Below are 27,910 nucleotides of genomic sequence, written 5' to 3'. Positions count from 1 at the left end.
AGTGACAAAAAGAGGGAGAAGAAAAAAGGGCAAAATCATTTAGACTTATTGGGAGAAAAAAAATGCTTGAAGCATTTAATTTGGTGTTCAAAGCAAGACAATAAAGTAAGTAATACACAGCTATTTTAAGCACCATAATTACAGTATGACCAGCACTTTAAAGAAAACATTTAATAGTATGATAGAATAAATGCTGGGAAATAAACCAAATGATACAAAGACGAGTGATGTATAATACTGTAAATCAAAGCTGATCCCTCTTATAAAAAATATAGGTTAGAATTAGAAACTTTTTGCCTATTCCCCCAAAGAAGAAAAAAAGTAGACAAAATTGGGTAAAGGTGATATTCTTCATTGTTGGTTCAAAAAAGTTAAATATATATTTTTTCCTCATTGTCCATAGGAAGGATGGGGCTCTCAGTAAGATTAAATGAGAATATTTTCAGAGTTAATAGAACCATATTGATAATATTAGAATTATAAAATATGATTTTCTTTTGCTAGCACATTAACAAAAAATATTATTTTCTTTATGATTCCATGCCTTTGTGTTTTGTAAATGTCATGATTAATTTGATGGTCTCTATCTAGGGGAGCTGATAGTAGATTTTAGCAGAATGTTAGTTTTCATGAACAGGTTTCCTACAAGAATATTTTCCTGTGATTTCTTTTGGTAAAATGAGGGGCTTGCTATAAGCACTTTTTCTGATACATTAATACATTTAAAAAATGGAATACTGTAAGTTGTATTGACTTTTAAAAGCATCAACGTTCTTTGAGGACTCATTACTAAATTATGATACATTAAAAGCTAATTGGTGTAGTGCTACTGGTTTCCTTTTCCCATGTTTATATAGATGGTATTGTATAACTCTGATGATCCTAAGGTGAATAGAGTATTTTGTGAGGAATTATATATATATATGATCATAATTTTAAAATAATTAGTTTATATAGTATCAGTATGAATCAGTATGGAGATAGGCTTTAATTTTTTTCCCCTGTAAATTATTGTGACATTATTTATGAAAATATTTATGTAGACTCTTGATTATTTTATTGAAAAATGTCATTTAATTAGAATAAAGTTTAGCTTATGCTAGTTTATAATTTATTGTTAAAATAAATTTATTTTGTGTAATGAAATATATGTATTGGCATATGTTTATGAAGAATATAAGATACAAACATACTTATCTATTTACACATATTCTTTTTTGATAGGTATCTCAACGGCCATCCTTATCGAGCTTAGAAACATTAATGGTCTCACAGAAGTCTGAAATTGAGTATTTACAGGAGAAACTGAAAATAGCAAATGAGAAACTGTCTGAGAACATATCTACTAACAAACATTTTTTAGAGAAAAGCATCATGACAAGTGCTAAAGTAAAACACAAGGTTGGGACATTTTGTCATTTTGTGAATTTGCCAGGATGAGGCTGTAAGGGATGAGATTAAGTTAAAAAACAAAGGGCAGCATTTTTTTTCACCCTATATTTTTTCTTTTTCATTTAATTTTTAATTAAAATCATAACTGTGTACATTTATGGGGTGCAATGTAATGACCTGATATACAGTGGGGAATGTTTAACTCAAACTCATTAAAATAACCATTGCCTCACTTATTTTTTGTGCTAAGACATAATTTATTCTTAGTTATTTTGAAATATACCCTTGCAATGTACACATTAGGCAAGATCCACAAAATTTCCTCTCTCTTCTCAACAATTTCTGGAATTTTTTGAAAAATGTTATGTCCAAACTCTTGATCAAATACTTGTTAGGAGAAGAGAATTTTCCCTTTTTAAAGGCTAACTTATATTCCCAAATTAATCAATTAAATATATTGCTATTAATATATCTACCTTATTAAATTAACATTGTTATGTTAAAAGGTTTTGGTAAGTATTCCTCATCTATCTGATATATTAGTAACCTATCTGGTTAAAAATTTATCTTAAAATGTTTTGTCATTTACTCAGTTTTCTAGTTTTAATTGAAAGAAGAACATAACTAATATTTTGTTTTCATTTTGATATGTTTAAAATATTGTCCATGTGGAATAGAAATTATTAACTGAATTTTAACATTAACTTCTGCACTTATATATTTTTATAGATTTAAAGGGATAGCATTAGAGATAAGCAAATTTTGCATAGCATATTTCTCATTTATTAATGTCTCACATTTTAGTATTTGTTGTATAGTATTTGCATTATGCTACATAAGAATTACTAATATAAAAAATACCATAATATCCTCTTATAAATATATTATTTCTAGATAAATTGAAATAACATTTTTCTAAAAGTAAGAGTTTTAACATTTTTCTCATACTTGTCACAATTGTTTTCAAGAATTGTTTTCGATTTTTTTTGTTTTAAGTAGAACCATCTTAATAAAGGAAGTATTTAAAATTAGACCCATATTTCGGTGATATTCTGATTCACTCTCTCCAAAATTATTATTAATTTTCAGAAGAATGAGTTGTATTTATTTATTAAAACATAACTGCTTTATATATATTATTTTTAAGTAGTTTCATAAACACACACACGTATATATTATTTTTAAGTAGTTTCACAAACACTGAGCTTTATTTAAATGGAAAAACCCTAATAATGATGTAGAACATTATAAGGTTTAATTAGATTGCTTGCTGCGTTGCTGAAGTTTATAAATACACTGCTTTGACATTTGTCTGCTTTTAATAAAAGTCACGAAAAGAGGAGGGGGTGTGGTATTGTGGGCCGAAATTTTCTTTCTTTTCTGTAAGGACATGCAGTAAGGATGAACGCTATGTTGCCCTGCATAATAGTTGCTTTCACATATTCCTTCTCCAGATTGGTATATGAAGCTGTACATAATATAAACATATTCTTGTCTCTAGTTAGCCACATTATAGTTAATGACCATATGGTCATTATGATATAAGATCTACTGTCTGTTGTATTTATATTCCTGAAGCATATTGTTCCTTCAACTTCACAGTGTGTTAAACTATTTCAAAGGGAAAAAAATCCTTTCCCTCTTGTATCTGGTTGTCCTATCAAGTGTAACCTTGGACCCTTATAGAGCAATTAGACCAGCCTCTATCCCCTCCTTTGTAATGAGGTTTCTTGCATTTCTGAGTCTACAACCCTTTAGTCTTCCCTAATGGGACATCATTATTCTGAAAGAAACAATGTAAATGTAAATGAATATTCTCATTAACGAGTCACAGAGAAACCTTTAGTGGTAGCACTGTGGTAATTCCGCTTGTTATTTCTCTGGTATTCCATGCAGGTTTTTTTTTTTTTTTTTATAATTCATTATTAGTATTCAAAATTACTTGTTCTTTAATTTTGCATGTCTTTCATAATCCAGTGTTCTAACTAGTTCAACCATGTCCTTGTTTTATTCTCGAGGAACCACCTGTGAAACATTCAAGGTCTTTGTCCCCAAAGAACTCTTTCACAGACTCAGAGGAGCTAAGGAAGCTGAGAGAAGCTGAAAGAAAGATTGAAAACTTAGAGAAGGCAGTACAACTAAAGGTGAACATTAAATCATTTCTTTTGTAGTAACTTTGCATAGAAAAAATATACCAAAGTAAACATAAATTTCACAAATTACTACTTGTCATTTTTCTTTCCTGAATTTAATTACCTGTGAAAAGCATGCAAAGTAATAAAAAATATTTTTACTTGAAAACTACATGTTTATTCACTACTTTAAAATTATTTGGGAATGTTTTGGCTTAAAATTGGTAATAAATTACATTTAGTTTTTCAGAGACAAAAAAATAGAACTATAGCAAGCAGAAACAATTTATTGTTGTTCTTTATATGTGATAAACATATAAAAACAAAAATGAGTTTAAAACCATATTAACCTAGCTTAGGTCATTTACAGTTATTCTTTCTAGAAAAATTAAATAGTCAAACAGATAAATGAGCATTTTTTTTTAATTTCATCTGAATTTGTCTCAAAACACATGAAATTTGAATTTCTAGCATTTTACCCATCTTTGAGAGCACGTAGCTTTATTGGCGTATCTTTGGGAGCTTATATTTCCTAATTCATACTTGGTGAATTCTCTTGCTCAGAAGTTCTTCCAGTTCTGTCAGAGGGGTGTTGAACTATCCAGCTATTATGGAGTTGGAGTATATCATAGAATTCAGATGATTTAGGGTTATTTTTATGTATTTAGTAGCATTTAAGTTGGGTGAATAGATGTTAAGGATTGAAATCTCTTATGTTATATTATTTTTTTTTTTTTTTTTTTTTTTTTTTTTTTTTTTTTAGAGACAGAGTCTCACTGTACCGCCCTTGGTAGAGTGCCGTGGCGTCACACGGCTCACAGCAACCTCTAACTCTTGGGCTTACGCGATTCTCTTGCCTCAGCCTCCCGAGTAGCTGGGACTACAGGCGCCCGCCACAATGCCCGGCTATTTTTTTTGTTGTTGTTGTTGCAGTTTGGCCGGGGCTGGGTTTGAACCCGCCACCCTCGGCATATGGGGCCGGCGCCCTACTCACTGAGCCACAGGCGCCGCCCCCTCTTATGTTATATTATTCCCTTGGCCAGTATATAGTGTTCATCATTGTTTTTCCTTATTTTTGTTGGTTTAAATCCAATTGTATCTGCAAATAAGATTGCAGCCCCTGCTTTTTTCTGATTTCCATTTGCCTGGAATATTGTTTTCCATCCCTACACCCTGAGTCTCTTTTTATCCTTAGAGGTTAGGTACATTTCTTGGAGACAGTAAATATTTGGTTTGTGTTTTTTTATCCAGTCAGCCAGCCCGAGCCTCTTCAGTGGGGAATTCAAACCATTCACATTTATTGAGAGAATTGATAGGTATGGTGGAGTTTTGTTCATCTTGTTTTGTGGAGGTCTATTGCTTAGTTTTATCCTTGCACCATGGAGAAAGCTAGGCTTTGTGGTTTAATTTCTGGGTGTGTTTACTTTGGTAATGGACCATTGTTCTGGTCAGTATAAAGAATGGGTCTGAGTACTTCTTGTAGAACTGGTGTTATTGTGGCAAATTTCTTCAAAGTTTGCGAATATTTGATTTCTCCATCAAATATGAAACTTAGTTTACCAGGATACTGAATCCTGGGCCAGAAGTGGTTTTGTTTAAAAAGGTTAAAGGCCAATGGTCACCCTCTTCTTGCTTGAAATGTTTTAGCTGACAGGTCCACTATCATCTTGGTATTTTATGCTTGAAATGTTTCAGCTGACAGGTCCACTATCATCTTGGTATTTTTCCTTTTGTAGGTAACTCTTTTCTTAACACCTGGCTGCTGGCAGACTCTTCTCTTTTATTTTGACTTTGTCAAAGTTAATTACAATGTGTCTAGGAGATGCTTTGTATAAATTGGTGCTCAATAGTTCTGAAACTATCTACTATCTGAATTTCTGTGTCTCTTGCAATTCTTAGGAAATTCTCCACCATGATGTCTTATTTAAAGTAGAGCTTCAATACTTTTATACCATCCTTTACTCCTTTAGGAATTAAAATAATTTGAATGTTTGATCTTTTAGAGTAATCTCATAACTCACTCAGGGAATATTCTGTTTTTGTTCACTTTTTTCTGCCTCTTTGAATGATTGTTTTATTTCGAAAGTCTTCTCTTCGATTTCTGAAATTATTTCTTCTCCATGTTCTCATCTATCACTGAGGTTCTCTACTGTGCTTGGAATTTCCTTGGATGCCTCTTTTAGTTCCTTAAGCTTTGCTATGTATTTCCTAGTTATCTCCAGATTCATGGTGATTTTGCCTTTAATTTTACTAATTTCTTGGGATAATTTTTGGACTATTTTTTGGATTTCTTTTTCCATCTTTTCAATTCCATTCATCTTATTTTCTGTCCATATTCTGAACTCTATTTCTGATACTTTAATGATTTATTTATGGATGGTATTTTTAGTTTTATCTCCCTTATAATATCTTGGAGGCGTTGATATGCTTGGATTTTTCATGTTGCCAGGATTCTTCTATTGGTTCTTCTCTAGGTATATTTTCAGCTTATTTTTTATATTAATTATATTTTTTAGCTGAAATGTTAGCTTATCCTGTAATAGTTATTGAGAGGTAAACTAATTGGGGACCCAGAGACCTGTTTAGCAACTAAACTAAAATTGGCAGGTTGAAATCAGCTCCAGAGGCCCCAGGATATGGATCTTGCTACTCCTTCATGAACTTCTGCCTGTTGAAATGAGTTATTTTTCTGTGGCCCTTTCCACACACAGCCTTATGAAGCTTCCTTTCAAGGCTGCAGCATGAGATTCTCTGGGGGCCAGTCTTCCTTTCTTTAAGTTGGGTTGGGTAGCACCTGGGGGTGGACCATCAGCTACTCTTAGGCTGAGAGGTTCTCTTGGTTAGCACACTGATCTGCTTCTGTCCTAGTATCAGCCCGCCCTCACCCCAGTTAAAAGGAGCTAGAAGGTCCCTTCTAGCTAGAACCTCACCCCAGTTGAAATGTCACAAAGTCACTGCTGTAAAAGATGTAACCACTGCTATCCTCTGGACCCCCACGACTAGGGGTGGGGAATCCTCTGGCCACCTAACTGTTCCCACCCAATTTTCTGCCCCATCACAGAACAAATGCCTGCAAACAAATTCAGATCACTGGAATTTTTCAGCAGAGTCCTGGCTATAGCTGACTGCATACACTGTGATCCACACCAATGGCTGGGAGAAGGAAACTACACCCTGCAGTCTGCTTCTTGGACCTTCCCAGGGCAGCTTCATCTGATGCTAGACCTCTCCTCATGTTGGCAGGGAGGAAGCTGGGCTGAACCACCAAGAGAGACCCAGTAGGAACAGAGGGTGGTCAGAGCCACTCCAGAGGGCAGGGAAAAGGGTGCAAAAGGGACACCCAGGAGGAACCTTGCCTCGTTGAAGTCAGTGCAGCCAAGCCACAATTTCCTTTTGTGGTGGGTGGGGAGAGCACACTGGGTTCACCAGATCATACAATGTAGAGGAGCCTTATAGACCTTGCCAGATATGTAAGGAGGGTAGGACCTACCTCTTTTTGCCCATGACCAGTTAAGGATTTGGCCAGTTGTAGTGAGGAAGAAAGTAGCCTCTGTGATCTTTGATTTCCCAGTGGGTCCAATCAGCGTTCCTTTGCCTTTCTGGTGCCTGGGGGTAGGCAGACCCTTCAGACTTCCCGGGCCCCTAGAGCTAGCACTCCAATTGCCAGAGCGTTGGGAGTCTGGCCTTGCAGGGGGCAGTCTGTTTACTGACCAAGGGGGAGATGGGCTGTGGGCACAAGGCATCAGAGACAAAGTTTGTTCAGTTTTATGTAAGGCCAGGATGGGGACCCACAGGTTAGAAATTTCTAGGTACAGGAAAACTGGGGTTTCATGGCTCTCTCTTGTGAGGTGAGAAATCCTGTGTTTGCGGCTCTACATAGAGAGCCCTTGGAAAGCCCCCAGCAGTGGGAGGGTTCCTCTTACCCCTTTGTTGGGTACTTGGCTCCTATAGTCCATTAGTTCCATAGATGTTTTCTGTTCTTTCCCTTCTTTCACACTTTCTTTAGTCTCCATGTGGATGCCCAGTGCCTTGATTTCTTCTTGTATTTAACCCCTCAGCTTCAACTCCTCTGAGATAGATTCAGTCCATTTTTCTCTTTCTGGAATAAGCCTTTGGTGAAAGCTATCTCTAGTTGGCCATCTTGACACTCCTAAATTTCTCCTTTTTTATAAGGATACCAGTCATATTGGATCAGAGCCCACCATGATGACCTCATTTTAACTTGATTATCTGTGTAAAGTCTGTGTCTCCAAATAAAAACACATTCTGAGGTACTGGGTATTGGGACTCTTAACATATTTTTGGGATGGAAGGGACACAATTCAACCCATTAAGGGTGCCTTATAGTTACATTATAGATACATTTGTTGATCTTGGCACTCCTTTTATAGACCATTACTTGTTAATATGTGTTGAATATTTTTGTCATAGTCTTTGGAGGTATATGGAACACTGCTGCTCTGGCAGAAGCTAATGGGAACATAGTAGACAAAAATGTTCCACATTCAAATAATCATTGTAAACAATAGAGTAAAAGCTTTCTTTTTTGTGAAACTTTAACATATTAATGTTCTTTGTAAACCAACATAAAGTTATAGATATGTCCTTTTCCCAGGTTAGTTTTGTTATATTATGCCTGCTAATTTTTCCAAAAGGCTGGTAATGTTCCATGAAACATACTGTGAACAAGTTTAGCTGAACTAAGGACTAACGACATGCTCCATGGCACAGTAGGTAGCTTTAGAGTCCCAAGTTGTATGGAAGGCTTGTAAGGACAAATAAATTTCACCACTAGCCCATGGAATATGTGTGTATATACTTTTTTTTGCATTAAAATGATGTTCTTTATTATAGCGGCATTAATTGATTCTTGTATTCGTTACGAATTTTGTATAAAATATTAACACATTATCTTGCTCTGCTTACTTTTGTGCTTAGTCGTCCATATTTCCAAGATAGATGACCAGTGCCATAATAATTAAGCTAATAGTAATGGAAGAAATTGTAGCTATTTTTATTAGAATCCCACCCATGTTTCTGACTTTGCTAATGTAGTACTCTAACAGCTATAATTTGGAAACCAGTACAACAGAGCTTTCTGAAGTTTTTTTGTTTTGTTTTTTTAGTAGAAACAGAGTCTCACTCTTGCTCAGTCTGGTCACAAACTTCTGAACTCAAGCAATCCTCCTGCCTTTGCCTCCCAGAGTGATAGGATTATAGGTGTGAGCCACTGCACCTGGCCCTTGAAATTTTTATTCTTGAGATCACTAATGCAGTGAATCGCTACTTACTGACTTTCGTGTATTTGCCAACTTGATTTTATTAACACTTTTTAGTGTCCTTTAATAACATCAGTATGTCTTTTGAATGCAGTTTACATATCTTATTTAGCAATATTCTGGTATACATGAATTGGATACAATTTGCTAAAACTGAACATTCATAATAGAGCCCTTGGTATTTTATTTTATAAATATTTGTTGGCTTTTCTTCCCTTAAATCATACTCTCATTCCTTGATTTGTGAATAATATTAATGCTTTTAGTTAACCTTATTCTTGGCAAGGAGACTTTGGTCAAACCAGACAAGTAGATAAAAAATCATTCTGTTTCTATGAATTAAAAAATAGAATTGGAAATATCTTTGAGGAAAGTCAGTGACAAATTTTTTTCTATTTTGTAGTGGTTCAGTCATTCAGAGTTGTTTTTCAGACGTTAGAACCTCTAGTTTAGCTAGTTCAGTTGCAAAATCTATAGACGGTACTCAGTAAATGCTTTGTTGATCTAATGCGTGGATTTCATTTATTAGTTGCCCATGTATCCTCTTAGGAAAATGTATTAATTAGTCATATAAAATGCATCTTTTAATCCATTCTTTTGATTTTGTTGTAAGCTATTTCCAAATAAAGGGCTATTATTTGACTTTGACTTTCTTTTTTGAAAGAGGGTTTTGCTCTGCTTCCCAGACTAGGGTAAAGTTGCATTGTTACAGTTCACTGTAACCTCAAACTCTAGGCTTAAGCAAACTTCCTGCCTCAGCCTTCCAAGTAGCTGGGGCTACAGCCACACGCCACCATGCCTGGCTAATTATTCTGTCTTTGGTTGGTATGTTGCTCAGGCTGGTCTCTAACTTCCAACCTCAAATAAACCTCCAGGCTTGGCCTCCCAGAGTGCTAGTGTTATGGGCATGAGTCACTGTGTCTGGCCTGATTTTGACTATTCTTTGTCAAATGGGATTTAAAAGATCATATTCCAAACTACAGTTAAGCTGTATTTCTTATAAGATTAGTTTTAAAATGTATTTGGTTATTTAAAAAGAATTTCTTAACAATTTTTGATGGATAACTTCTGACCTGTGTTCTAGTAGCATTAAAATAGGGAAAATGTTTTTCTTTGAGCTATATCTTTCTATCTTATTTACATTTTTATAAAATTTTACTGTGTATTTCTGAAGAAGGACAAATAAATAATGGTCTCCAGGACTAATTGAATGCATGAATGACACTTTTTTTTTTTCCTGAGACAGAGTCTTACTTTGTTGCCCTTGAATGCCATGGTGTCATAGCTCACAGCAACCTCAAACTCGTAGGCTCAAGCAATCCTCTTGCCTCAGACTCCTGAGTAGCTGGGACTACAGGTCCGTACCACAACACTCAACTATTATTAGAGAAGGGGTCTTGCTCTTGCTCAGGCTGGTCTCTAACTGTTGAGGTCAAGCAATTGACCTACCTCAACCTCCCAGAGTGCTAGGATTATGGGTGTGAGCCACTGAGCCCCGCTTGAATTACATTTTGTTTTGTTTTGTTTTGTTTGGAAATAGAGTCTTACTCTGTTCCCCAGGCTAGAGTGCCTTGGAATCATATATCACAGCAACCTTAAACTCAAACAATCTTCTTACCTCAGTTTCCCGAGTAGTAGGTGGGACTATAGGTGCCAGCCACAATGCCTGGCTAGTTTTTCTATTTTTAGTATAGATGGGGTCTCACACTTGCTCATGCTGGTCATGAACTCATGAGCTACGTGCCTGGCCTGCATGAATGACACTTGATAATTAGCATCCCCAAATCACGAATTTATGAATGAAACTGCATTTTTAAACAATTAGTATTATAAATCATGTCTGTCAAATTGATGGACTAATAATCACTAGTTGAGTTTCATTTTTAATAGTTTAGATTTTAATAATTTTATAAGATTATATAAGTACTCTACTGTTAGATTAAAATAAATTAGGAAGCAAGTAAGATTAAAGTAAAAAAGCTCATGTATGAAACCTTCTTTATAATCACTACTTACTCGAATTAGTCATGTATTTAAATTACTATAGGAAAGCCAAGACTTTGCTAATACTGAACATTTTACACTAAAGCTTTAGGAATCAAAAATGGCTGTATTCAGTGCTTTGATTAATATGCCTAGTTTAGATACAGGCACATCATGAGCGATATATAGGACTTGGGAGATTTTTATTGAGTTTATTCTTAAGTTTAATGGTGTAAGATAGTCAATTGCTATTTGAGAATGAAGGAAAACATTGGATATTAGATTCAGTGATCAATGGGAACTGAAGCAGTACTAAAAAATGCTAAATATAATGAGAGTACTAATAAGAATCTCAAATTTGTTCCATTAATTCAATAGAGGATCATTGTGAAAAGTAATCAAGAAAATTTGTATATCCTACTCTATTAATTTTCACTTTTTGATCAATGTTTTAGGGTCTATTTACTCAAGAGTGTTTAATGACTTTAACCCAGAACTTTAATGATTCCCTAAACACAGGTTTATAAGTAATTTTTTTTTTCTTTTGAGGCAGGGTTCTACTCTGTTGTCCATGTTAGAGTGCAGTGGTGTGATCATAGCTCACTATAACTTCACACTCCTGGGATCAAGCAATTTTCCCACATCAGCCTTCTGAGTAGCTGGAGGCCTATGCCACTATGCCCAGCTAATTTTTCTCTTTTTCATAAAGAGAGATTCTCACTATATTGTTTAGACTGATCTTGAACTCCTGGCCTCAAGTGATCTTCCTACCTTGGCCTCACAAAGTGCTGAGATTAAAGGTGTGAGCCACCACACCTGGCCTGTATGTATTAATTTTTAAGAAATTCATTGTAAAATAAGAGTTTTAGAAGACATACTTAGATTCAATGAATAATAATTATAAAAAGCTATTTTGAAATCTTTAAAATGAAATCTTTGTTATAGTTCAAGTGTAAGTTTATTTTGAAATTATGTTTTGACATGAACCATTCTTCCAATATACTCTATAAATTTCTTGTAATTAAATTATTTTATTAGCAAATTTCTAATACACTGTATTGAAATTCCTAATATATTTTTTAGTTTTAAGAAATACCAATGAACATAATTAGCTTATTGTCATGTATTTATCTATCTAACTGATAGGTAGATCTATCTAACAGTTAATTGTTAATCTTCTGTTTGGCTAATTTATTTATTTAACCTACTTAAGAACAGAAAGCTTATTGTGTTAAAGATGTGAAGTGATGTTTGGATTGTTTATCAAACTTATTATGAAAAATTCAGCTTCCAGGTTAAATCATTCTTAACGTCTTAAAAGAGATATAAATATTTTTTGAAGATAGAGAAACTGAGATGTACTAAACTTATGTAATTGTATCAAAGTAAAATGTAGTTAACTTTGAGTAGCAAGATTTGAACTCTTACTGGCACTTAAGCTTCTGCATCATAGGCATTTCATGTATGCTTTTTAAAATGAAATGAACAAAATTGAACTCAGTTTCCTGAATGTTTGACTTTTACTTGATGTTTTAAATTATGCAACTTTTAGCAAGTTTGCATTAACTGTGAATTGTGTATCTTCTGAAACTCTATAGGATAACATTTATTTTGATTGCACCTGTCAACTAATGCTATTCTTATGCTTTTCCATCAACTACTCCTATTTTCATATGGCATATAGAATATTTCTTGGTACAAACAAATGGTGCATGCTAATAACTACTTATGAGAATTATCCTACTAGAAATGTATTAAAAGTAGAATGATGAAATATAAATACCCCTGAAACAGACAGAATTGCAGTCAAATAATGCAAATTCTGTAAAAAGTATTACCTTACTGTTTAGATGGGAGGCAAATGGTCAAGAAGACAGTGAATTTGGCATCACCTGGGAAATGGAGACTGAAAGAAGCTAATTTTTGCTCTGTGCCTTTAAAGGGCAGGTGCCAGGGGCTCTGTCTATGTTCACTAATTTACTTTAATCATCACAGTTTAAACCTGCTTTTTTGGTTGTTTTTACATGTTTTATTAAAAAAGAAATTGAATTAATTTAAATAGTGTTATTAAGATAATGCAACTACCAGGAAAAGCTCCAAGGATGGAATGCAGATCTTCCTGATTGCCCTATGCCTACTCATCTCACGTCACTATGATGATAGAGAGTACCTGTTGCCTCCACCAAATAAACATACAAATTCATTCATACAGAAATATGAGTAAAAGTTTTTAAAATATTTGAAATTCTATGGGAAAAAAACTCACTATTTATTTTACTTTGTGAAACATACTACATGTATCATGTGAATATGTCCGAAGACTAAGAATTTGCTCTTATAAAGAATTTGCTACTTATAAAATCTTTATAAGTAGATTTTATGATTATATCTAAAAATGAACATGTATCACATGTGCTATACATTTAGAAGTAGTTGAGTGTAATCGTTTGAGCTTAGTGTTGAAACAACATAATGTGGAGTTACCTGTTCTATGACCATTTCAAAAGTAATAAGCCTAGCTTTTTATTTAGTTTTTTATTATACAACCCCCAAAGGTTAAACTATATTGCTTCTCCCATAAGTCTAGTTTCTTTTTTTTTTTTCTTTCTGAGACAGAGTTTTTGGTGTCATAGCTCATAGTAAGCTCAAACTCTTGGGTTGGAGCAATCCTCTGGTCTCAGCTTCCCAAGTAGTGGAACTATAGGCTTACTTCAGGATGCTGGCTAATTTTTCATTTCTTGCTCAGGCTGGTCTCAAACTCTGGAGCTCAGGCTATCCAGCTGCCTCAGCCTCCCAAAGTGCTAGGATTGTAGGCGTGAGACACCATGCCAGGCCTTGTCTCATTTTCTTTCTTCTTTATCATCTTTGTGCTTTGTGCATATTAATTATGAATGCACCGGCTGAAGAATTGTTCTTACTGTGATTAATATCCTTACATTAGCCATATTTGCACCTTAACAAAATAATCATGCTTATATAGATAAATGCATATATATAAATAATCATGCTTTATATAGATAAATGCATATGCTAAAAAAGAAAATTAAAAATCTATACTATAGGCTTATGAATATTTGTATGTATATTAACAACAGGGAAAGGAATGAAATTAACTTGATGGCAAAATTTCAAATTATGTAAGCAGCTTAGAAAATGCACTGTAGGTTGAATTTATCCAGCAAACCTATTCTGTGACTTGAGAAATTCTTTGCTTTCTTCTGCTTAAATATTATAAATTTATTCATATTTGTACACTGTTTTCTTTCAAATTTCATCTTTGGTTAGGTAACCTTTTAATTGAAACATTAAACTAATACTTTCTTCAAACTTACATACTTGCTTTTTGTGTTTTACAGAGCCAAGAAAATGATGAGCTAAGAGATGCCCATGAAAAACGCAAGGAAAGGCTACAGATGTTACAGACCAACTACAGAGCAGTAAAAGAGCAATTAAAACAGTGGGAAGAAGGCAGTGGCATGTGAGTTACATAGCTCATAAAGGCATTTTCCTAAATATTAAATGGAATGGAGTAGCATTATGTAGGTGTTGTAATGGCTTTTGTTTGGTTTTAAAGATATTATTTGGTAGTCAAATCTTTACTGTGAATTTTTAGATGGAGAAATGACAAATAAAAACAGAAATGTGCTAGCAGTAAGTAAAAATTTTCCTATCATTTGCAGATATCAGATGTAGATGATTATGAATTACTGTATGTATTTTTAATATCATAAAAATAGCTTAATAAAAGTATATAATTTAATGCAAATATTTTTAGTATGCATGTGGTTGGAAAGCTGCTTTTAAATAAATAAAATATGGGATTAAAATGTTTATAACCCAGAAAGTGTTTAAGTTTTAATGGAAAAACAAGAGAAATATGAAATTCACATATATAATTAACTACCTTAAAACTATTTCAACCTAGTATGCAATTTGAAGATCTTTACTATCCATCAGTTCGTTCTCCATCTTATCTGAATGAATTGGCAGTCTCAATTCAATTGCTCTGAACAGGTGTTCAGATCTTGGTTAGTTGTAAGTGGCTCCCCTGTTAACAGTATCAACAGAGGGCAAAGGACTGAGTGAGTACAGAAAATCTACTACCCTCTCATCTTTTGAGATGGATCCTTTAGGGCAATGTTGATGATACACATTGGTCTGCTCTATAGAGAAATGCTGTTTCTAAATTGTCCAGTACAGCACTTTTACAAAATAAGAACGAAGAGTTTCTTTTACGTACAGAAAATAAAAATGTAAAGGGCATTTAGTGTGACTTGTTGATAATTGTCACATCTTATTTTTTCCTTTGATGAATGGAAGTGTTTCATATTGCTTGTCTGTAAAACAGTGGTAAAGGAATTTGTTCTAGATTTAGCTTTTGCTCACCTAACTTTTTAGTAATCAGTGGAAAAGTGACATGTGCGCTGGTAATAGCTTTTTATAAGATAGGGCATCTATACCGTGTTCAGATTGATGGGCAGCAAATTCTAGATGAGTTGGTTGCTTATAGGACGTTTTGGAGATTGCTAAAATTCTGAAGTGTATGTTTTATTACTATTAAGATGAATAACAAGAATAGAACTAAGAATATCATGTATCTGCTTAAAAGTTTGCTTTCCAGGCTTGGCGCCATAGCACAGTGAGTAGGGCACCGACCACATACATCGAAGCTGGCGGGTTCTAACCTGGCCTGGGCCTGTTAAACAGCAATGACAACTGCAACCAAAAAATAGCTGGGCATTGTGGCAGGCACCTGTAGTCCCAGCTACCTGGGAAGCTGAGGCAAGAGAATTACTGAAGCCCAAGAGTTGGCACTCTACCAAGGGTAACATAGTGAACCTCTGTCTCAAAAAAAAAAAAAAAAAAGTTTGCTTTCCTTAGTAGCAGTTGAGCTTTAGGAAATTATGATAGGGGAGTTTAATTTCTACATGCTTAAGTTTTAGGAAATCATCCAGTAAACAGCTTGACTTAGTAATTTGGTCAATAGATATTTTTAAATTCAAAAGAGTATATAAATTAAATTACACTGTATTTTGAACATGTTAAAGAAAAAGGCAACTTTATTTTAAAAACAGGAATGAAATTAGAAAGATAAAGAGAGCAGATCCCAAACAACTTCAACAAGAAGATTCTGATGCTGTATGGAATGAACTGGCATATTTCAAAAGGGAAAACCAGGAGCTAATGATTCAAAAGTGAGTTTATCTTTTAACAGTATGGACTTTGATAAACATTTGGGAGAATTTTCTTTAAAGGCCATCAAAGAAATACTTTATAAAATTTGAAAATGAAATAATCTGTTCCTTTCCAATAAAAGTAAAGACGAAAAGGCTAGCTTTAAAAAAAGAAATATATATATATATATATATATATCATGCAATAACAAGTTGCACATTTACTAGCTCTAACAGAAACTGTATAATATGATCTAGGGATTGTGTTAATTAATGTGGCTCTCATCTGTTGGAGGTGTCGCTCTTCATTAGCCTGTATTTTAGACACTGCCGTGCTTCATTTTTGGAATGAGATGGAGAGGGGATAACCTAGCCAGCCATCCTTGTTTGATCTCCTAGATACATACGCAATGCAGAATGCCTGAGCTCTCTTGGTTCCCTGCCCTGTCCTGCTAATCCCAACTGAGCTCATTATGGTGTAGCCTTGCTGCTACTCTTGGAGCCAGAGCTGTCCAAGCTAATTACTGGTAGCAGTAGAACTGCCTGTTAAGGGTCTGGTGTGGATCTGCTAACATGGTCCTTGGTAGTGACCTGCAAAAGACACGAGGGAATTGCTTTCTTTCTTGCTGTGCACTGCCTGTCCTTAGGGCTTACTGCTGATTTTTCCACATTGGTCTCTTAGCTGCCCTAAGTATAAAACTTGATGAAGGATACTACATATTTTAGAAAACATACAGTTTGCTTGCTTGATCTTATAATTCATAGGCTATTATATTAATCCGGCCAAAGAAAAACCACTTCTTCTTTTACTTATTTATTTATTGAGATGAAAAAGCCTTAGACCAATATAATTAGCTGCTTCTGTTATTTAGCTATTTCTTCATTTAGAGTTAATATCTGACAATTGGATGAAACAGTTTTTTTGAAAGCCTGCATATCTTTTAGATCGCTAGAATTTAGCATCATATGGTATAATGTAATTAAGTGTAGCTGAATTTTTTTAGCTATAAATCAAAAGCTTATCTTATATACTACATAACTTTTGGTTACAACCTTTTACGTGTAATGATAAACTTTTAAGAGAGTGACATCAAGTTTAAATGTATACTTCCATTTATCTCTCAAAGTGCAATATACTCTACTAGTGCTACATTTTTGATCCTGATAATGAAGTCTCTTATCTAAAAACTATTATTGTATATAAATATATGTTTTGAGACAGTCTCAAGATGTCACCATGGGTTGAGTGCTGAGGCGTCATAGCTAACAGCCACCAACTCTTGGGCTCAAGTGATCCTCTTGCCTCAGTTTTTCTATTTTTAGTAGAGACAGGGTCTCGCTTTTGCTTAGGCTGGTCTCAAACTCCTGAGCTCAAGCAATCCACCCCTTGGCCTCCCAGAGTGCTAGGATTACAGGTATGAGCCACTGTGCCCAGCTTCTAAAAATTATTTTATAGACTACATAAATTTATCTAAGAAGCATTTCCTGATAATCTTAGTAGCTTAATTGAAATATAACTGACAAGTCATAATATACTCATATAAACTATATAATTCAATGTCTTTTAGTACATTCAAAGAGTTGTACCATATGTTATCACAATAAATTTTAGGATATATTCATCACTACCACCTACACAATTTAGCTATAATTCTCCAACCCTCTTATTCACTCTCCTCTGCCCTAGGGAACTACTAATCTACTTTCGGTGTCTGTAGATTTGCCTTTTCTTCACACTTCACATAAACAAGATTGTACAATAGATGGACCTTTGTAACTAACTTTCTTTATTTAGCATCATGTTCTCAAGGTTCATCCATGTCGTATCAGTGCTTTATCTGAGAATCTTTAATGACTTCTACAAAACAAAAGTTGATCTTGGATGAAGTAAATACAGAGACCGAATCTAACTAGTTGGGAAATTTAATCTATTTATGCAGAGGTTACCTGTAAGTGGTACATTTGGGGTTTATGAAATATAACTTTATGTAAATTTATATTCATGAAATATAACTAAGGAAAATGTAATAAGGCCTTGATGTGTTCAATCAGCAGTGTTTGTACTTTTCATACACCTTTTTGAATTGAATGCTAAAAGTCACTATTAAAGTATGGAATTTTTTCCTAAAATCCGATTATGTTTATTAATGTGACAGCCAAAAGTAAAATAGTTATTTTTCAGATCAGACTTAACTTAGTAAAAGATAATGAAATTTTTTAAAGAATTGAATAAACTTTAAATCATGTACAAAGTTTGGGGAAAAGGGTTAGGTTATTTTGTAAAACATTTATTCAGTTAACAAATGTATTTGAGTTACTGCCTCCTGACATGCACTCTGCTAGGTGAATGAAATGACACATCAGACAAACTTTCTGTTCTCAGGAGCTTACTTGGAAACATGATTAGTATTAAATATTCTTAATGAAATGTGATGTTAAAAATAAAACTAATTTTAAAAAGTATCATGATAAAACAGTAAGACTTATAAAACGTCATTGTTTCATTGAAGTTTGTTACTGATAAAGACAGAATTTAAAAAATTTGCATATAGTACCTTCACTTTTTTAGTGTATGGTTTTTTGAGTTACAACGCATGTGTAGATTCATGTTTCTGCCACCACAATCAGGAGACAAAACAGTTCTATCACCTCAAAAAATGTCCTCATCCTCCCACCACTCCTACCACCTGGCAACCAGTGATTCATTCTCCCTACCTAGAGCTTTGTCTTTTTCAGAACGTCATATGCGTGGTATCATACAGGCTGTAACTTTTTTTTCTTTAAATATCAAAGTGTGACAGAGGCTGTAACTTTTTGAGACTGGATGTTTTTACTCAGCATAACAATGCCTTTGGGATTCATTCAAGTTGATTCATCCCACTTTGCTCTTTTTTAGTGCTAAATGATATTCCTCTGTGTGGATGTATCATTTTATCCATCTGATGAAGAACATTTGTGTCTTTTCTAGGTTTTTTTTGTGTGTGTGTATGTGTGTGGTTTTATAACATTATTAGATGTTTCTGACAATCACCAGTTAGTTCTCATCCATGTTCACAGTAGATTTTTGAAAGTGGTAACAAGCACATAGGTAACCAAAGTATAGAGCTTGTTTGATGAATCTTCATCTTCATTACGTTTTCTGGACAACTGCCCACAGATACTACATGGGACATTCCTTATGCCTCTGGCCCAGACAGCTTTGTTGAGCCTGGTATCCATGTATACTTCTGGAGTCCCCATCTCTTTCATGGTAAATTTCTGGATCTCTTTGAGTGCCCAAGGGGCATGCTTCTTGAAGCCCACCTCCATGGACGTGCTTGTGAATGTTGATGGTACATTCTCAAGTCACCACCTCATTGATGGCAGAATGGCCCTTTTTCTTCTTGCCACCCTTCTTTGCGGGAGCCATTCTACAAGGTGCAAGTTAGAAAGAGGGATTGTGGGAAGAAGAAAGTGGTGGTTGCATATATATATATATATATATACACCCCCACACCCCCCCATATATATATATATATATATTTTTTTTTTTTTTTTTTAGTTAAAAATGGAACCTGCCTATACACAAGTTTTTGTATGAATATACCTTTTTGAATACCCAGAAGTTGCATTGCTGGGTCATGTGGCCAGCATATGTATAACTCTAAAAGAAACTCACAGTATTTTTCCGAGTAGCTATACCATTTCATTCCCAATGGTAATTCATGAGAGTGTAGTTGTTCCCTGTCCTTGTTAGTACTTTGTGTTGTCAGAATTTTTAAAAATCCATACCAATAGGTTTCCCATTGTGATTTTAATTTCTGTATTCCTAGTGGTCAATGGTTAATGGATTATCTTTTCATGTGCTTATTTGCCATCTTTATATTGTTTTTGATGAGTATCTGTTCAAATATTTTGCCCATTTATTAGATGGTTAGTTATTGTGCGCATTGAACAATAATTTGTTCTTATTTTTAAGCTTTAAGGGTTCTCTATATATTTGTATGCAAGTCCTTAATTTGAAAATATATTTTCCCATTCTATAGATGGCCTTTTCATTCTCTTAACTATAACTTTTGCAAGGCAAAAGTTTTCAGTTGTGATGAAATCCACTTCCATCAGTTTTTTGCCTTCATGGATCATGGCTTTGAGAGCTATTTCCCTAATCAGGGTCACAAGGATTTTATCTCACGTTTTCTTTTGAGGAAGATTTACATGTTTTATTTAGATCTATGATTCATCTTGAGCTACTTTCCATATAAGGTATACATTATAGATTAAAGTTTTGTTTTTGTAAATACATGCCAAGTTGTATCAATATCACTTTTGAAGGCTATTCTTTCTAAAATAGATTCTTTATAATTGTCAAATATCAATTGATCGTATTTTTGTGGTTCTGTTTTAGGACTCTTTTATTCCATTTATCTGTATTACAATATTTCATGAAAACCACCTGATTTTGATTATAATAGCTTTATAATAGATGTTAAGCCCATTTAGTGACAATAATCAACTTTATTCTTCCCTTTCAAAATCGTTTTGACCTTTTTAGTCCCTTTGCCTTTAAAGAAAAAGTAACAAAAATACCTCTATTATAATAGTATTTCATATTTCAATTCAGTTACAAAAATAAGAAAGATTAGAATTTTGCTAAGTCTGTAGATCAGTTTGTAGAGAATTAACATATTAACTATATTGAACCTACTATTCCATGAAAGCAGTGTCTCATAATTTATTGAGATTTTCATTTTTTTTTTTTTAAATTAGTGTTTTGTAATTTTAGCATGCAAGTTCTGTATGTCATTACTTTGTTAGATTTGTACTAAATTATGTTATTTTCTGGAACAGTTTCAGTGGTGTTAATTTTTATCTTGGTTTTTAAATGTACGTTGCTAGTGTATTTCTATATACTAAATTACATTTTTTGCATGTTTATCTTGCATTATTGATATATGCATTAGAACTAAGTCTGACATGTTATTATTTATTTTTTGTTTGCTTCCTCTGTTTCTTTTTTCTATTGGTTGTTTGGATTGTTTTAGAATTCCATCTTTATTTATCTGTAGGTTTTTTGAGTATATCTCTTTGAATAGTTTTATTATATGTTTGCTCTAAATATTATATGATACATACATAACTTGTTAGAATCTATGGGGATGAACATTTTACCACTGTAAGTGCAAGGTTGAAACCCTACCTCCTTTTACATACCTTTACCCTTCTCTCTTTATAATTATCTCAAATATATTCTCTGTTTATATTGAGAAACTCATCACATGATGTAATAAATTTTGCTTCAATTATCAAACATAATTTTTAAACTGTAAAACATGGATATTATTTTATATTTAGCCATAAATCATATTACATTTATTTGTTATATATATGACTACTATAATAGAGGTATTTTTGTTGCTTTGTCTTTTAATAATATTTTCATTTCTAATCTTCCCAGTTTATTTATCATTTTCTATCAGAAACATCCTTTAGAATTTTTAAGAATATGTTGGCTGGCAGGAAATTCTCTTGTTTGTTCTCATTTAAAATATCTTTGATTTTACCATCATTACTGAAAGATATTTTCACTGAATATAGTAGTCTAGATTAGCAGTACTTTTCTTCAGCACTTGAAAAATACGCCACTTCCTTCTGGCGTCATAGTTTCTGATGAAAAATACAGTGCTTGAATCATTGTTCTGCTATGGTAATACATCATTTTCCCTACCTGCTTTCAATCATGTTTCTGTTTTCTTTACTTTCCAGAACTTTGATTATAACATGGCTTGGCATAGATTATCCTATTTGGGATTCGGTCAGCTTCTTGAATCTTTACATTTGTGCCTTTTATCAAATTTGGGAAAACTTTGGTCATTATTTCTTTCAATGATTTTTTTTTCTTGAGTCTCACATTTCTCCTCTTCTCCTTTTAGAACTACAATAACATGAGTGTTAGATCTTTTACTATTATCCTACAAGTCCCTGAGGGTTGGATCTATTTATTTTTCAATGTATTTTCTGTCTGTTACTCAGATTGAATAATTTCTATTGTCTTCACATTTATTGATTCTCTCCTTGATCGTCTGTCATCTCTGCTATTGAGCTCATGGGGTGAATTTTTTATTTTAGTTATTATAATTTTTAGTTCTTAAATTTTCATTTAATTCTTCTTTATATAGCCTGCTTATTTGCTTAGAGTTTTCATTTGATTTGTTTTAAGAGTGTCCATAATTGCTCACAGGAGCATTTAAATCACGAGTGCTTTAAAATCCTTGCCAAGCAATTCAGAGATATGCATTATATCTTGGTGGTGCCATCCCTTGGTTATACTTTCTCTTTCAAATTGAGATTTTCTTGATGCTTGGTATAATGATTGATTATTTTTCTGTTTCTGACACTTGGAACATAGATATTCCTTAACTTACAATGGTATTACGTCCCAGTAAATCCATAGTAAGTTGAAAATGCATTTAATACACATTACCAAGCAAATATTGTAGCTTAGGGTAGCCTACCTTAAAGGTACTCAGAATACTTATATTAGTGTACAGCTGGGAAAAATCATCCAACACAAAGCTTATATGTAATACAATGTCAAATATCTCAAATATCACCTATCGCTATCCCAAAATGTAAAGTGTGCCAAAATTGTTACACTTTTATAGCATCCTAACGTTGAAAAATCATAAATAGAATCATTGTATTTCAAGGACTGTCTGTATTTTATTTTGAGTCCCCAGATTTTATTTAAACCTTTTATTTTAATAGGCCTCAGATGATCATACCTGAGTGAGAAGGTTATCACTATCAGGAAGAGGTGGTAGTCTTACCTCCTTTTTTTTTTTTTTTTTGGTTAAGAGACAGGGTCTCCCTATGTTGCCCTGGCTGGCCTTGGGGCAAATGATCCTGGGCTCAAGCAATCCTTTTGCCTTAGCCTCCTGAATAGCCGAAACTACAGGCACATGCCACTGTACTTGTTTTTTTTCCCTCTTACTTCTTAATTTGACCTCTTCTGATAATGCATCCAAGAGGGTGTGAAAGGGTTACTGCTTGGTGTTGGTGAAAGACCAGGCTTCTCACTCTGCTTTCATTGACAGTGAATGACTGTATTCTGTTTTGTTTAATTTTGTTCTGTTTTGTTCCCCCCCCCCCCCCAGTTCATAGCTGGAGTAGGGTGGCTGTAATCAGTATGATTTTTTGTCTTACTTATCCACCCCTTTCCTGGTCCTTTGGCTAGTGAACAAGTTTTCTTAAAATATAGGAATGCTGCTTTTAAACCAAAGTAAGTAGTTGTTCCAAATCCAACCTTAAACATTAACTTTTAAAGACTTTAATAAAACATTTCATGGCACTTCTACATCACAGTGCTACTGTTGGCCATTTCCCCTATTGAGTATGGTTGGAAATATTAGTTGATGTAGTAGTAAAGGAATCTGAGTAATTGGAAATTTTGCGTGGAATATAGTTTTTATAATATTTCACTTAGATTTATGAAATAAATCTACTTATCATGTCATGACTGTATTTCAACAAAAAGACCAGGAACTTAGCAATCTATGAACTGCTATAAATTGGCTGCTTGTTTTAGTATTTATCTAACAAGCATTAATATATTCATTTATTTATTCATTCACTCAATGTTTAAACAATATAATTCAGAGCCTGGCACTAAACCGGGGGCTGAATATACAGAGTTCCAGTTTTAAACTCTAAGAAGGTTTAGGGGTACCTGGCATGTGCTAGTGCTGTGGATGTTAGATAATAAGAAGCCCAGAGAGCTTTCAGAAATGCCAGTGGACTCAATAGCTTTCTCACTCAATTGAAGTTGCTGCTTTAACAATGCTAAATTAGACTTAGGATCCAACAAAGTCTAATAGATGTTAACATTTTCCCAGTTAAAAGCATTAGTATATAAAAATATACATATAAAAATATTTGTGTGTATTTTTTTTTTTACTAGTGATGCAAAATTATAAAACGGGGCTCTAGTGCAGCAGGAAATTAAGCTTTTCTAATCCAGCAAATCATACGTTGCACATTGTTAACCACAGCTGCATGTCCTTGCTAGAAATCCTAGGTGTGCTGACATTCATTGTATTTCACATTTGACATTCACATTCATTTTCTGTATCCTTCGCTAAATAAATTAGGAATTTGAAGTGGTTTGGTAATTTTTTTTTATACAAATCTGTAGCTTATATAAAATGCTGCTTTGGGTATTCTGCTAGGCACAGGTAAACAAAGAGAAATTATATGCTGCTCCTTTTATCAGGTCCTCACTACTTCATAGGGAAGAACAGCAAAAGTGTGATAAAATCAATAATGAGAGAATAGTAGTGACATAAAGCAGGAAAACTCCATTCTGCTTGTGATTTGGAAAAATGCTGAGTGAAGCATAGCTTCATTTATAAATGGTGATGATACTTGAGCTGAATACTTCAAACTAAGAGCTAATTGTCCTGCAGTGATTGCAGTGGGATCCCATACGCACTGGCCATAAGTTTTGGGTTTCTTCAGTATATAAAGTAGAATTATAATTATAGCAATAATGATATGATATAGAATGTGGAATGGTTAGTATTTGGGATACTAGGAAAGTACCATTTAAACCTGTCATTAGGTCCTGAATTAACCTTTTGACTCCAAACGAGGCCTATAGGTGTTCAAATAAGATATTCCTTTTCTGCCCGTGGCTTTTGGTGCACGTGACGCCTATAGGCGTGTTTCCTTTCTGAGCCCTACACAGTCAAAGGATTTTAAAGCAGTAAGAGATATTAAGAAGATATAACTATCCGTGTGTGATAATAAAATAGACAAACTAAAATCAAAGATCTAATATTTTCTCTGCTTCTGTTGATTCTCACTTTTTTTTGGTAAGGGATAGATAAACTTTGTATTTTGACTTTATCAACTCTAATCTTAGACAAATGCATTTGTTTATTAATAGATAGATCTTTTATCTTCACAGTCCTAATTTAATTTTTTTCTCAGCAGTTTCACTAATCTTCCTCCAACCTACACTTAACCTATTTACATATATGAAAGAAACTCACATGTAATTTAAACTCATCATAAAGTATTTGCCCAAATGTGTTACAATCATTGTGACATTCACCCTGTGATTGTGATTGTGGTAGCAACAAATGGAACATGCATAAGGGAAAAACCCCCAACAAATTGGTACCAGGTCTGTTCTGAAGTAATGATTTATTCCAGTAAATAAAGGTGTAGTGTGTCTAATATTTGGAAACCATAGAATAGAATAAATAGGAAATTTAAGAATTTGTGTAGGGAATAAAAATACTGTGTATTATCAGTGTTTTAGTCAGCTCAGATGATTATAATAAAATGCCATAGAGTGAGTGGGTTAAGCAACAGACGTTTATGTCTCATAGGTGTGGAGGCTGGGAAGTCTGAGATAAGGGTGGTTATGGATTTGGTTCCTAGTGAGGGCCTTCTTCCTGGTTTGCAAATAGCCACCTTCTCACTCTGCCATCACATTTCGGAAAGAAAGGACTAATCACATAAATGAAGACTTTCTTCTAACTCTAATTACCTCTCATAACCCCTAGCTTTAAATGCTATCACATTAGGGGATAGAGTTTCAGCATATGAAATTGTGGGGGGGACTCAGTTTAGTCCATAGCAATCAACCATGTAGACTATGATTTGTTGAGAATAATTAACTCAGAAGATAGGTAACTAGAAGCGGCTTTTGCCAGCAGCTCATTTCCAAAGGGGAGATGTTGGACTGCAGTGGATGTAAGCCGAATGTGAGGAACTGCGCACAGAAAGGAGTATGTGAGGTACACATCACCCAAGCTGAGTGAAGTGGCAGAAACAAGAAAGAAGAAGAAAAACAACAAAGATCATGTATGAATCTAGCTCCGATAAGAGGGAGACCCTTCCTCCCAAAAGAAGCTCCAAGAGGGCAAGCAGCCCGCAGTGAACAGGGATCAAAAGTCTGTTCACCTTATCACCTTAGCAATTGCTAAGTCCCAGTCCTTCTTCATAAATGAGTTCCCACCACTGAGCCTAGGCCCCATCCCGCCTGGCACAAAAGACCAAATACCTTCCTGCAATCCCAGGCTACAGATCACTCTTCCCCCATCCTAGTTGCTGGAAGGACTGCCACCTGCAGAGGTTGGAGTGTTTGGCCAGTTCACTGAGAAGCTTGGGAATTCTGGCTCCATCTACTTGCAGTGTGAGAACAGTAGTGCTGCAGTCCTAACTTTGGCAGGGAGAAGGTGAACTACCTTTCTCTAGCTCTTCGGGAATTCTCAGAAATCTCACAGATTTCTGTTTTCTTCCCTCCAGGGCAACCTCTGAACTTGATTGGGTGGGCAGTGCCCAGTGCTTAAGAAACTTTTGACTGAACTTTACACTTGTGCCCTCAGCCAGGCAGAGGACCCCTGAGCTTGACTGGGTGGGCGGGGCTCAGTGTCTGAATGACTTTGCCTGAGCTTTGGGCATATGCTTTCTACGGAGCGGTGGCCTTCTGAGCTTGACTGGGTGGACGGTGCCTAGTGCATGAGCATCTCCCTGAACTCTGGGCTAATGCTCTCTGCTGGGCAGCCTCAGGAGCTTGATTGGGTGGGTGGAGGCAGCAAAGTGCTTTGGAGAGCACTGGCAAAGTGACTTTGACTGGAACTCTGGGCCAGTGCTCTCTCCTGATTCTGTCCCCCTGGAGACACTGTCAAGGCTGCTGATAAACCACTTGTCTGCCTTTGTCAGAGCAGCGGTGGCACTACAACAGTGAGGGGTGGACTCAGTAGAGACAACCTATCAGTTCATCTAAGAAAAGTATAATTAACATCTAAAAAAAAAAAGAAAAGCCGAAAAGACTCATGGGGAGAAATCAGCAGAAGGACTTTGACAACATGAAAAATCAGAACAAATCAACTTCCCCCGGGATGTCAAAATACGACAGAAAATACCATCCACAGAGAAATAGAATTCTGCTGAAGTGTCAGAAATAGAATTCAGAATATAGATGGCAAATAAGATAATTTAATAGAAGGAAAGATGGAAACAGAGAACCAAAAAATAATTCAGAAGTTGTCTCAAGAAATACAAAGTCACCAAGGATATGAACAGAATGAGGAAAGATACAGCAGAGTTTAAGTAATTGAAAAAGGTATTGAAGGAGCTTTGAAATATAGTACAGTCCCTCAGAAATAGAGTTGAGCAGTGTGAAGAAAGAATTTCAGATAAAGAAGACAAGACTTTTGAATTGTCCCAAGCATTCAAAGAGGCAGAAAAATGGAGGAAAAGAACAGAATATTCCCTGAGTTATGGGATCATTCCAAGAAATGCAACATCCAAATTATAGGGATTCTGAAGAAGAGGATTGTTAGTGCCCGCTGTGGGCACCCCATCCCTGCGCAAATAAAAACAGCCGGGACACAGATGCAAGGTACAAGCCTGTAAGAGGTGGGCTTCCCAACATCCAGGGAGCACCCCAAGTAACCTCTGTCGTGGCCTTTTATTGAAGCATTATACAACAGATATCTGGACCCATGTACTGGAGCTACGTGCTTAATGATCTCAACGTGCTCTTTCCCCACGGGCTCTACTCCCACCCTGTTGTACCACATATGTCCACGTTTCAGCACTTGCTTGCTAAGAAGACCCATCTTATCTCATTAATGCATGCACTTGCTTGAGGCTTCTCTCCGGGCTGCAGAACATCTCCGGCACACAGACTGGCTCCCAGAGCCTCCAGTGGCTGGTCTCCTACAGAGGATAGTCCCAAAGGCACAAATTCTCTGCTCCAAGATATTATGGCAGAGAACTTACCAAGTATTACAAGACATACAGAAATTCAGATAGTAGATAGTTTCAGAACCCCAGGAGAACTCAGTCCAAACAAAGCATCTCCTAGACACCCTGTAATTAATTTTGCTAATGTTGATAGGAAGGAGAAAATTCTGCAAGCAGCCAGGCATGAGAAAAGTATTACTTACAAAGAGAA

General features: G+C 34.8%; 1 protein-coding gene across 6 annotated transcripts in view; it reads left to right on the top strand.

Moving 5' to 3' along the window:
- CNTLN (centlein) overlaps positions 1-27,910 on the top strand; it is a 379,922-nt gene that overhangs the window by 173,056 nt on the left and 178,956 nt on the right. For 5 of the 6 annotated variants that reach the window (XM_053572076.1, XM_053572075.1, XM_053572078.1 and 2 more), the window contains exons 9-12: positions 1,225-1,401; positions 3,411-3,536; positions 14,143-14,264; positions 15,862-15,981. In XM_053572076.1, coding sequence (XP_053428051.1) covers positions 1,225-1,401; positions 3,411-3,536; positions 14,143-14,264; positions 15,862-15,981 — 545 coding nt within the window. The remainder of the gene's footprint in view (positions 1-1,224; positions 1,402-3,410; positions 3,537-14,142; positions 14,265-15,861; positions 15,982-27,910) is intronic. The other variant, XM_053572079.1, reaches the window with a different exon arrangement.

This window comes from Nycticebus coucang, chromosome 2, assembly GCF_027406575.1.
Source record: "Nycticebus coucang isolate mNycCou1 chromosome 2, mNycCou1.pri, whole genome shotgun sequence".
Taxonomy (NCBI): Eukaryota; Metazoa; Chordata; class Mammalia; order Primates; family Lorisidae; genus Nycticebus; species Nycticebus coucang.
The sequence above is the reverse complement of the archived record's forward strand: the minus strand, read 5'-3'. Positions and strand labels throughout refer to the sequence as shown.